Source organism: Amblyomma americanum, chromosome 2, assembly GCF_052857255.1.
Source record: "Amblyomma americanum isolate KBUSLIRL-KWMA chromosome 2, ASM5285725v1, whole genome shotgun sequence".
Taxonomy (NCBI): domain Eukaryota; kingdom Metazoa; phylum Arthropoda; class Arachnida; order Ixodida; family Ixodidae; genus Amblyomma; species Amblyomma americanum.
Genome location: NC_135498.1, coordinates 184,731,954 through 184,742,861, shown reverse-complemented (window position 1 = coordinate 184,742,861; position 10,908 = coordinate 184,731,954). Strand labels below are relative to the sequence as shown.

The 10,908-nt window shown below is 45.1% G+C and overlaps 1 protein-coding gene across 2 annotated transcripts; it reads left to right on the top strand.

Annotated features, from left to right (window-relative positions):
- The first annotated feature begins 222 nt into the window (after window positions 1–222).
- Window positions 223–5,227, top strand: LOC144122084 (uncharacterized). Of its 2 annotated transcripts, none has more exons than XM_077655599.1 (7): window positions 223–600; window positions 2,384–2,583; window positions 2,660–2,686; window positions 3,636–3,698; window positions 3,801–3,872; window positions 4,069–4,143; window positions 4,658–5,227. In XM_077655599.1, the coding sequence occupies exons 1-7, from the start codon at window positions 359–361 to the stop codon at window positions 4,741–4,743; spliced, it is 765 nt and encodes a 254-aa protein (XP_077511725.1). In that variant the 5' UTR covers window positions 223–358; the 3' UTR covers window positions 4,744–5,227. The 2 variants fall into 2 exon arrangements, with proteins under 2 accessions (XP_077511725.1, XP_077511726.1); XM_077655600.1 differs by having other exon boundaries at window positions 4,638–4,735.
- The last annotated feature ends 5,681 nt before the right edge of the window (window positions 5,228–10,908 follow it).

The window sequence follows — 10,908 nt, the reverse complement described above, 5'->3', positions numbered from 1 at the left end:
TTAACAAACTCACGCTATCGCGTCGTGCCCTTCAGGCGCAGCAAATGTGTCCCCTCCAATTTTGTAGCGATAGCTACATTACGGTAGGATGTCGAGCCTTCAGCGTGGCGGCGCCGTCTCCCCGTGGCCGCGCCGTCAGTGCTGTGGCATGTTGCAAGTTGCGCGTCCGTGCCGTAAGTGTCGCCACGGTCGGAACGATTGCAGCGATCCTAGTATCTGGCGGCAAACGCGGCTGGAGTCAAGCCTAATAAAAAGTAAAATTTCTCGACCATAGTAGACAACACAAACATGCTTATGAATGAAAATATAACCAGTCGTAAGCATTAAAAATAGTATATCAAAGAAATAAATTGCGAAAATGACACAACGCGTCTGCGCCGCCAGCGCCGCCGCGGGCAACGCTGCAGCGCAGTGGCAGCAGACGACAGCGACCGGCGCAAGCATACCGAAACTACGCGAGCGACTGCCGACGCGACGTGCGCACTGGACCAGCGTGATTAACGTCCTCAGCGTCATGTCGCATATGTATTGTTGCGCGAAGTGGTGCAGCACATCCGGCAAGAGTGGAGAACATCTCTTCAGATTTCCTTCTGACCACAGGTATTTATGAATTCACTGACTATCGTATCCCTCTTTGCATAGCCGTTGGCGACCGTTGTGCCTTTGTTTTGACCGCCCTTGGTCGTTACCATTTGAAATTGCCGACGGAATAGAACTAGTTTTACCTGGCGCTGTTTACTGCAGTGGCTTTGGTTTTGCGAGATGAGTTTGATAAGTACGTTTAAGGACATTAAAGCAAAATTAAGGGAAGGTGCTGCAGTTTGAGATGGCCCAACAGCCGTTGCCTCTCATAAGCGTGGGACCGTTAGTTACCTTGCTTGCTTGTTCGCATGTGTGTGTGTGTGTGTGTCTGACTCACTGACTTTTCTCGCTGCCTTTAAAAGCTTATTCCCCGCAGATTCCGGTGCCCTCAGAGTGTATTTTAAATATGAATATTCTAACTTCTGTGCCTATAGCGTCGTCAGCGGAGTAATTGTAATGCTCAGTTTGGCTGTTTCTTTACGGAGTTCAGCGCGCTTGAATATTATTTCTTGCGTGTTCGTGCATGGTTTCTGCAGCAGTGATGCACGTCACATAAATTATCGAGCTGTTCAGACTAACACCACTAGTGTTGGACACCGCGCTGAAAGTCCATTGCACGCCGTGAGCCGCATATAGAAAGTCCGCCGGTCTTGTTTTTCTTACTTTTACCGGAGCTTTTCCTCGCGATATCCGCGCTCAACCACCCATGTACTCCGTGGAAGCGTTTCTCGAAACTATTGCCTACCGTAGTGCTGCCGCTCCAGCATTGTAAATTTCGCTCCACACTCCACCCCGGCTGTCCTCTACGCTGCTCGCTCGCGGGGCGCACGACTGACCTTGGAGGGCTCTGAACTCTCCGCATTATTCCCATCTCCTCACATATGTCTCTTATCTCGCGCCTTGTCCTTGACAGCTTTTGGGAAGCTCGCAAATAGTTTCGCCTAGTACGCCGGAAACGCTCGTTTCCGGCGGGTGGGTGAGGGGAAGGCGAAGGTCGCTTTCTTCTTGTCTGTGTCTTTTTTGGGACATTTCCCTTGCTTAAGCACTTTTTTCCCCTTCTTCTGGACCCATGCTATTTGCCTGCACCTTCAGTTTCTTGAAAGAGCAGTGTTTCCTGTTGATGTTCTGCTCACATCCCTTTCACACTTCCCATTTGATCACAGTGAAAGCAAAAGATGAAAAACTGTGCCTACTGGTTCATTTACCTGCTGTTCTTAATCCAGACTTCAAATTTGTGGGCAAGCAGCTGTCTGCCATAGTATAGCTACATTGGCACTTGTGTTTAATGGAGGAATTAGAAAAGAACGAATCATGGGTGGTGGTTAGTATGCAGTTACCTAGAGAAAAGTGTGAGTGGAATAATTGCTATGATCAGATAGAGCTTAAGTCTGCAGTGAAGCTCTGTCCCCATTTCTATCTGCTGCACAAAATTATGCCGCACCCAAAAAGCAGTTGGAACAAAGAACTAGTTATTGTTACCTAAACCAAAAGCAGATCACAAAAGAAAACATAAGCTCAAGAATTTTAAAGGTTCTGGCTTGTCGATCATAGCCAGACATTAAAAAGGTGATTTCATTCATCGTTTCGATTGGCCAGCATAGCAATAGACTAGCAGGCTGTGGCACATTGTTACAAACTGCTGTCTTATTTTGCTTGCATCCTGCCACAGTTGTTTTCACGCATATATGTTATATAATGTTCGTACCCCTTTGCTGTGTAAGGAGATGCTAATAAGCATTCCTGAAGTGAGGTATGCAAACCTTTAAAATGTATGAAATCATGTTGTTTGGCTGTTTTTCAGATTCTCCATTTGGCTGAAATATGCCAATAGGCTTGAACTCCTGGAGACACCAAGGGAAAAGGTCTACAAAACATACAGGCTCTGCTCAAAGCACTTCACGAGGGATTGCTTCACTAGTGATGCCTGCACAAGGCTCACGCATGAAGCAGTCCCTTCCGTGAAGGTGCATGAGCCTCGTCTGAGAGCCTTGGTGCACCCGGGTAAGCAAAATTCCTCTCCCAGTAAATTCTTCCCAAGCTTGATCCCTCAGTATATCCTGTGGCTTTTTTGTTGCAGATTTCTATGAAGGAGGTGCGGCACAAGGTGAGGGCACTATTTTCAGAAAAACCCATCCTGTAAATGTAAGACCAAAGGGAACAATTGCATTCATAGAGGCTAACTGCAAACATCACTTCCCGGGCACAAAACTTTCCTGCTTCAATGTCATGTGGCCATTGTTTCAGTTGCATCAGACTGCAGTTGTGTACCATGTTGTAGCTTAAATTTCTCTTAACCATATTAACAATCAGATGCTGGATAGTGCACTCCAGCAGCAGTGAGGAAAATAATTTTTATAACTCTATGTTTAGTATTCTTGTCATTATTACTTACTGTTCGCTGCGGTGAATAGAGGGCAGACTGCGCGAATTCACTCCAAAATAGCACACAGGGTCAAGAAAGAACACACACACGCACAAACTGCCAGCAGCTTATTGTGACACACGAGGCGGTAATTATACATGAAGTGGCCGCATATTGTGCAAGCATGGAGGGTAAACATTTTACCGGTTTCTAAGGTAAAAATGGTTCTTTGAGGAGCAACCCGCCAGGATATTTAGCGATGCACATGTCACTTAGGCTATCTGATTTCTTCCTGAATGATTTCGGGAATAAGTTTGCAAGCATTAATAGTGGTGACATTGCACGCTTCATAGATAGGTTTGCAGTTTGATTTGTATTTCCTACAATGCACATCAAGTGAATTTATGGCCTCGTGGTTCACAGTAAAGTGTTCGTTTGTGTGTTTTCATTCTTCTTCCTGTGTGCTGCTGCGCTATTTTGTATGTCGCGGTATATTGATCGCACAAATTTTTCCTTTTTAATCGTAACTGCCTACAAACTCACAAAAACGATTTAAGCCCAATTTAAGATCACACTAACTCCCAGCAAGAGAAACCGTTCCAAATAGAACATCAAGGCCATACTGTGCACTGAGCAGAAGGTGCTTCTATGCAGAGCTTGATTGGCTATCTTTTTTTCCTTGTTCGCATAGGCATTGAATCCGCTTCACCACTACAGTCCACTGCTGCACCAGTGGAAGTCATGCTTGGTCACGGTAAGTCTTCCTGCAATCTTGCATAGGAAAACATTCCTAATGTCTCACTACACCAGTTGGTTTGTTTTCCTTGGGAGTAACTAAGTGGTACCTATATTTCAGACTACTTGCCGTTGCCATCAACACTTGGGCTAGGCACAATTGCTGGTGCAGATTCTGCTGTCCATGACACAGGTAGGTGCACTAAGTCAGGATCTGTTTTACATTACAGCTTGAAATGAAGAACTTTTCATTTGGTTCAGGCTAACCCTGTAATGCAGTATTACTTATGCTGAGGGCTCTGTCATAGCACAAAAAAATAAACATATGTAATTACTTTGCTGGCTGATTTCTTTAGATTGGGAGTGTCTAAGCGGTCGTTTAATTGCAGACGACCCACACTCTTCACGTGCCCCGCAGCTCACTGATGTGCAGACTACGCCCCCTCCCCCAGCTGACGAAGAAGGTAGGTGCAATGCACTAATAGTGCAGTGATAATCTATGAAAATTCAACAATGGACTGCAGCACTATTGCTGCAGATTTGCACGTAATAAATTAACCCTCTGCAATAGCAGCAGTGTGCAATTATGTCGTGGTGTGCAATAATTAGGTGCACGTCGGCACATCTTACTGTACCACTACTTCGGATGCCAGACATTTGTTTCAGAAGAGAAGAAACAAGTGTTAACTTTATGCTCACCAACTAGTATTTCATATATTTTTCTGTGTGCATATGTATGAATGCATTGTTTACGTGGTGGACCCCTGTGTTATCTGTACAGAATTATATTTACAGGTAATTTTTCATTCAGCTCAATGAAAACATTGGATAGCCTTCTCAGGTACTTGTTGTGGAAATTGCTTCACTAGCCTGTTGCTTACCATTCACATACACGCTGCGTAGCCAGGCTAAAAATGTGCACCTGAGAATTAAAATACTTGGTTGAAGCCTCCCACAGTGTGTTTATTTATTTGACAGGTGCTGCCCAAAGCACACCCATCAGAGTGATTGCATCAGCATCATGGGACTCACCTGATTATGGTAAGTACTCAAGAAAACATTAGAATTTATTGCAAACTACAACCTTCCACTGCAATGAAAAAGTATGCATCGGTAACCTTGATATAATCATGATGGGTATCGGCAGGCCCGTAACAGCGTGTAGGTATCGCTTTACTGCACATAAATATTTCTGGTTTTTTCCATTTGCTTAACTCAAGCTTGTCATGAAAAATTGCTCTGAATATTAAGCAGGCAAAACACATGGATAACAATGAGATCCATTAACTATTACCCTGTCTGTATTACGAGCAACTAGTTTCCATTTAAGCGAGGCGTAAAGTTGGTCGCCAGAAAAAACTGTCCCTATCAGCGAGGATCATATTAACGGGGCACGACTGTATTCATCATTTCACACAAAAACATTGCCCTGCAAGTTTGGCAACCTGTAGCCCTGTGACTGCACCCTAATCTTGATTTTGTGAGGGATGTAGATGTAGGTCTCGCTCTGAGGCAAACATAAATATGCTTTTTTTATATATTTTTTGCAGCTGAAGTTGGTCCTAGTGGCCTCAGCGGTGCCAAAGAGAGTGTCAGACAGCCAGTGATGACACCAGCATCAGGAACGCCCAAGAGTCGGCGGAGGAAGGGCGCAGTTGTGTACACCCCTCGCACCAAAAAGCGCTTCGAGAAGTTGCATTCTCGAAGCGACAGGTACCGAAAGGCACTGAGTCGGTTTAGGAAAAGGCACGACACAAGGCGAGTAACGCAGCAGGAGGCTCTCAACAAGCTTGAACCGCATTTGCCACAAGACCTTTTTGAATTGGTTAAAGCTCAAATCAGGCTCTGCTCATTTCCGAAATCCAAAAAGCACTGGTCAAAACAAATGAAACAATTCGCTCTCAATTTGTTCTTTCACTCTCCAAAAGCTTATCGCTTCCTCAGAGAAATGCTCCATTTGCCACATGTGAGGACGCTAAGGCGCTGGCTGGCAGACATCCCAATGACACCTGGTATCATTCCAGGTGCCATGGATGCAATAGAATCAATTACAAAAGATTGGCCACTACAAGACAAAGCATGCTGTCTTTTATTCGATGAAATATCCTTGAAAAAAAATTTGATGTATGATCAATCAAAAGATATTGTAATTGGCTTCACAGATGATGGGAATACTAGGACTTCTCGTGTGGCAAACATAGCCCTTGTTATGGCGGTGTCTGGCATATCAAGAAGTTGGATGCAGCCAGTAGCCTTTGCAGCGTCCCACAATGCAACTTCAGTTCTTGCAATGCGCAAGCTGCTATTAGATTTAATTCAGCAGCTTCAAACCAAAGGTCTTCTGGTGAAAGCGGTCATTTGTGATCAAGGGTCGAACAATGTGAGTCTGTCAAGAATGCTCATCCATTCTATCCATGAACCATATTTTGTTGTCAACAACCGCAAAATATACTTCATGTTTGACACCCCACACCTAATCAAATGCACAAGAAATAATTTGCGACGACATAAGCTCACCATTGGCTCTGAGGTTGTTGACTGGACACACATCGAAACCCTTTACAAAAAAACTCGTCACATTGATCGGGCCTCCAAAACACCAGTTGAGCATCTCAAAAGCAGATTGGCAAAAAAACTAAAAGAGCAACACATCTACAGGATGCCCTTTGCTGACATGAGAGTGAAGTACGCCACACAAGTGTTCAGCGAATCCGTATCTGTGGCACTCCTCACTCTCATTGCCATTCAAGAGCTTCCTGTTGATGCAAAATTTACAGCAGAGTTCACGGAAAGGATGGATAAGCTTTTTGACTGCCTGAACAGTTCGGCCCTGAAAAAGCAGGACGACAAGTTGCGGTACGCAATGACAGAAGGCTCGGAACATCATGTCTTCCTTGAGTCGTGCATAGATTGGATCGCCCAATGGCATTTTGGTGGTCCTCTGGACAAGCAACCACACACCATCAAAGGTTGGCAGATTACAATCAAAGCCTTACTTCTGCTGTGGACAGATCTAAAGGCAGATTTCGATTACACTCATCTTTTCACTCGTCGGTTGCAGCAGGATCCGTTGGAAAATTTTTTTGCAATAGTTCGTCAAAAACATGGCTGCAATGAGACACCTAATGTGTACCAATTCGTGGCTGCTGTAAAACATATTTGGATTGGCCAACTTTTCAAACTTTCGCAAGGAAACTGCGAAGTGACAACACATGCGTTCCTCACCAACTTGGAGAGTGTTTCTGCAGTATTGTCACCAAGCAGCACTCCAAGCACAAGCCACAGCAGGCAGCAAGGCTCAGGTTCATCTGACTTGCAGGCGTCTTCACAAGATGCCCCTGACATAGTATACGAAAATGTTGTGTACCATGTCGCTGGCACTCTTGTGAAGAGCTTTCTTGACCAGAGAACCACAGAATGCACATGTGAGGGAACACTCCTTGCAGCAGACGGTGGCTCTCTCCATGGACGACACCAATTCTTTGCACTACTCAAGGAGAATGGTGTTCCCGAGCACCTTTTCCAGTCAATTGCCGCAACTTCTGAGGCATGTCTAAATTATATAAAGAAATTGGATTCGGCCTTCAGAAAAGAAATCTCCTGCTGTGCTCATTTGTCCAATGTGTCCAGGAATCTTGTTGAGAGGATGCCTAACCAGCAAGCTGTTTTCTGTTCATTAGGCTGCAAAATAAAATTCCTTAAATTATTCTGCCGCACAAGGCTGCATTGGCACCTTTCCTTTTTAAACAGGAGCATGACGTCAAAAACAAAACAGAGTGCTCCCGCCAGAAAGAGGCGCAAATTAGCCGGCTAAATTCATGAGGCACTGTGTTAGGATATTATTGTATTTGGATTTTTAATGCTGCCTACTTACTACACATGTGCTCTCTCTTTAACTTTTTGTTGTACTATTTATTTTTTATGTATATAAGTATTTATGTACCTGTTTATCCATAATTCTGCTCCGATTGCACATATACTGTACTGACTGCTTTTGCTCCTGCTGCGTTACTTCTTTTACAAAGTACAAGTTTGCCTTCTAGAAGCCTTGTGTGCCTTGTTAGTATGAGCATTGCTATGACCATTGGTTCTCAAATTAATATTGCTGAATGCTAACAACTTACAAGAGGTGCTAGGGAAACCGTTTTGTTTTGGCTTCTCTTTCTTCCTGCGTGACAAGTATACAGGCTCAGTGCCCTTCAAGGAATGCCAGAATTCAGTTAATGACTGGCTGTATGCTAACCATAGTTCTTATGATCAGTAACAGTGCCATTTGTGCAAAAAGTAAATTTGTGAAGCACACCATAATGTTGAAGCATACATCGATTCAGGTGCTCGCAAAAACCAAAAAGTGCTCTGCGGAACCCAGGAGTTCTTGTGGTATATAACTTGGCAACCTCTGGTCATGGCTTGCCCTCTGTTATGCTGCTGGGAAAATTGGTGATAGCTACAGTTCATTTCATACATAAGGTACAACACAGTGAAATGTACGAAAGTAATCAGCAAGGAAAAATGAAGGGAGGTATGTTATTCCGTGCTTGTTTTGTGGCCGAGTGGTCTGAGGATTGACAAAGCAACAGCGTGTCGTCAGCAATAACAGTGCATTTAATCAAGCTCATGACAAATGCGTCATGTAGTAAGCCTGTAGGCAAAGCATTCACCATGTTTCGCTCACCACAAGGAACGCACTACTTTTTGGTCATGGATGCAGGCAGCGCAAACAAGAGCGCTAGCTTTGACAGCATTGCACCTGATGTATGAAACAGAGAGCAGAACCCACAGGCAGCAAACGCGGACTGGCTCAGGTGCTCGGCTCTGTAACATTTAAGAGGGGTGTACGCATAAGATGAAAAATGTTTGACATGTTTTCTGGTGTCCAATACAAGCGTGCTCGAAATATGCTGCGGTGCTATTTGTAGTTGCTTTTTTTTTCCTTCTGGAAGTTGTAGCGTTTGGGGTTTCACCTTTTGGAGCAACACATGGGTCATGAGGGGCACAATAGCAGCGGCCGGCGCATTACGCTGAACTGTGTGGCGTCCATAAGCGTTTGCAGATACTGTACAGTACACGGACCACTTGCAATTTACCATTCAGTAATATAATAACTGGACATTGTGGTAGATGCAGTATAACGCCACATAGAGAAACATTACTGGCCTGTTACGAACCCTGTGCGTTTTCATTTCTCAGATGAGTTATTTATACGCACGCATATTTTGTTACACCCCAATGTGTCATCGCAAGCTGAATTAATGACCTCCAATTACTGTTCGTCACCAGCCACGGCCACAACTGTTCAGAGAATTTTCATAAAGTCGCTTCTCCACACAATTCTCGGCCTGCCCTGGTTGCATCTTCCTCCCCTTGGTATCTACAAAACAAAGAAACCAAAATAGGGCATGGCAGACGAGCTGTGTCCTAAAGCATGCAAGCCTGTAACTCATCTGCCAAGAGCTAAACGTGCCCAAGGTTACCTAAGTTCTTTTCATGGCATCTGTTTACTAAGTTATAGCACTGCAGCATATTATGTTGTCCTTAGTCTGATGCAACGAGTGAAAGGCTGAAACTTTTCGCTGCCCTTCTCTGTATGTGTGTATGCATAGCCACAGACAGATACATTTCAATACATCTCGGATGTTGTACTTCACTGCTGTTCATCTGAACCTGCACAAAAGCATATGCTACATGAATGTAGCACATGCTTATATGTACCGGACCTACCTTGGTAGTACCTTACCTCTTTGTACCCTGTATATATTCTCTGTGCACTCGCTCATGTGTTCTAGGTTTCCATAATGGAATTTATTAATTTTGATTTTTAGAACGATTGTCACTGATATTGCAATGCCCAAGATGCCTAAAATCACTTTTGTACATCGATTGTCACTACTGATGTTTCCTTTAATAAACTGTTCTTTGGAGAAAACTATTTACGTTTTTGGTACTCGAGCGAGCGCCCTAAGCAGCTGCTAATCAGCCGCGCTGGCCGCGCCGCTCGCCACCATGCACCGTGCTGCCTCAACAGACACATCGAAATGCAAAAGCGGGTAAGCAGATGTCGTAAGTACTTAGGAAATCAAGCGGGAATGCAGCGCGGGAGCAGCAAGTCACCAGTATTTACGAAGCTTGCATCGAGCTAGCGGCCGCCAGCACCACGAACGCGCGAGCAACCGCCCGCAACCAGCCAGGTAAACAAACGCCGCCATATTGGATTTTTCTGGATTGGCTTGGCTGAGCTTGTTTCAAAAAGTTTTGAGCAATTTATGCCTTTACCGCCAACTCCCAGGCACCGCCACCGTCGCATTTCAAAATCGTCCCCATTGGCTCTACGGGAATGTCACACCCTTGGCGCCGTCACGCTATCACGTGGTGTCGAGCACCTGCCGGCGGCGCGGCGCCGTGCCTGGTCACGTCACCAGCCACATGGCTGGTCACGTGGTACGGGGAAGCTGCTGCTTCCGGCGGCGCGGCGCTCCGGCGAAACCGAGCTGCAACAGCTGTGCGCATGCGCCGTGTCAAGAGGGAAGAAGAAGAAGAAGGAACGCCTAGAGAAACGGAGCGGCGAAAGACTGACATTGCAATTCAACTGAGCAAGTTCCACTCGGCCAGCTGTACCCATCGTATCACTCCAGGTTTAACCAGAGCTAAACCACCGCCAATTTCTTTTTGTAAGGCTTCGTACGAACCATGAAACTGAGAAGCTTAGTTAAGCTATTTAGGAAAGTTACGCAAACAAGATCACATATTTTGCTAAAGGAAACGCCTACACAATTTCCACCCAACACTGCCAATATTAACGCAATAGTGTCAAGCTTCCGTTCTGTTGAAAATCTGGCGTCGTCGGTGTCCTGCTCGTCGTCCTTGTGAGCGGTGAAGCAGGTGGCCCATGTGCCACCTAAGTCATCTGACCTAGTGACGTCAAAACAACCTAGCCACCTGATTGTGAGCGAACTAGCTACCGTGGGCAATGACTGATTGGTCGCGAGAGGTTGCTCGGGAACAGCAACCTGGGACTCAAGCCCCACCGGTAGCTATGAGAAAAGCCACCTGCCGGGACAGCGTAAGCCGCATACTTCCCACACATTTCCGGTCACGTTGAGGGACATGTTGCTCAATAATAGCAGTACCCAAGTAATGCATATATTATTTTGTTAACATTTTGTGCACTTTATACTGTGCTAGACTTATCAAAATGAGTTGAAAATTAGGTTTTTAATCAAATTGTCACA

Bases quoted from the DNA above. Each gene is read 5' to 3' on its own strand.
- LOC144122084 (XM_077655599.1), top strand. From the start codon at position 359: ATGACACAACGCGTCTGCGCCGCCAGCGCCGCCGCGGGCAACGCTGCA. The intron at 2,687-3,635 runs GTGAGGGCACTA...TTGTTCGCATAG, and splicing joins TGAAGGAGGTGCGGCACAAG to GCATTGAATCCGCTTCACCA. The intron at 4,144-4,657 runs GTAGGTGCAATG...TTTATTTGACAG, and splicing joins TCCCCCAGCTGACGAAGAAG to GTGCTGCCCAAAGCACACCC.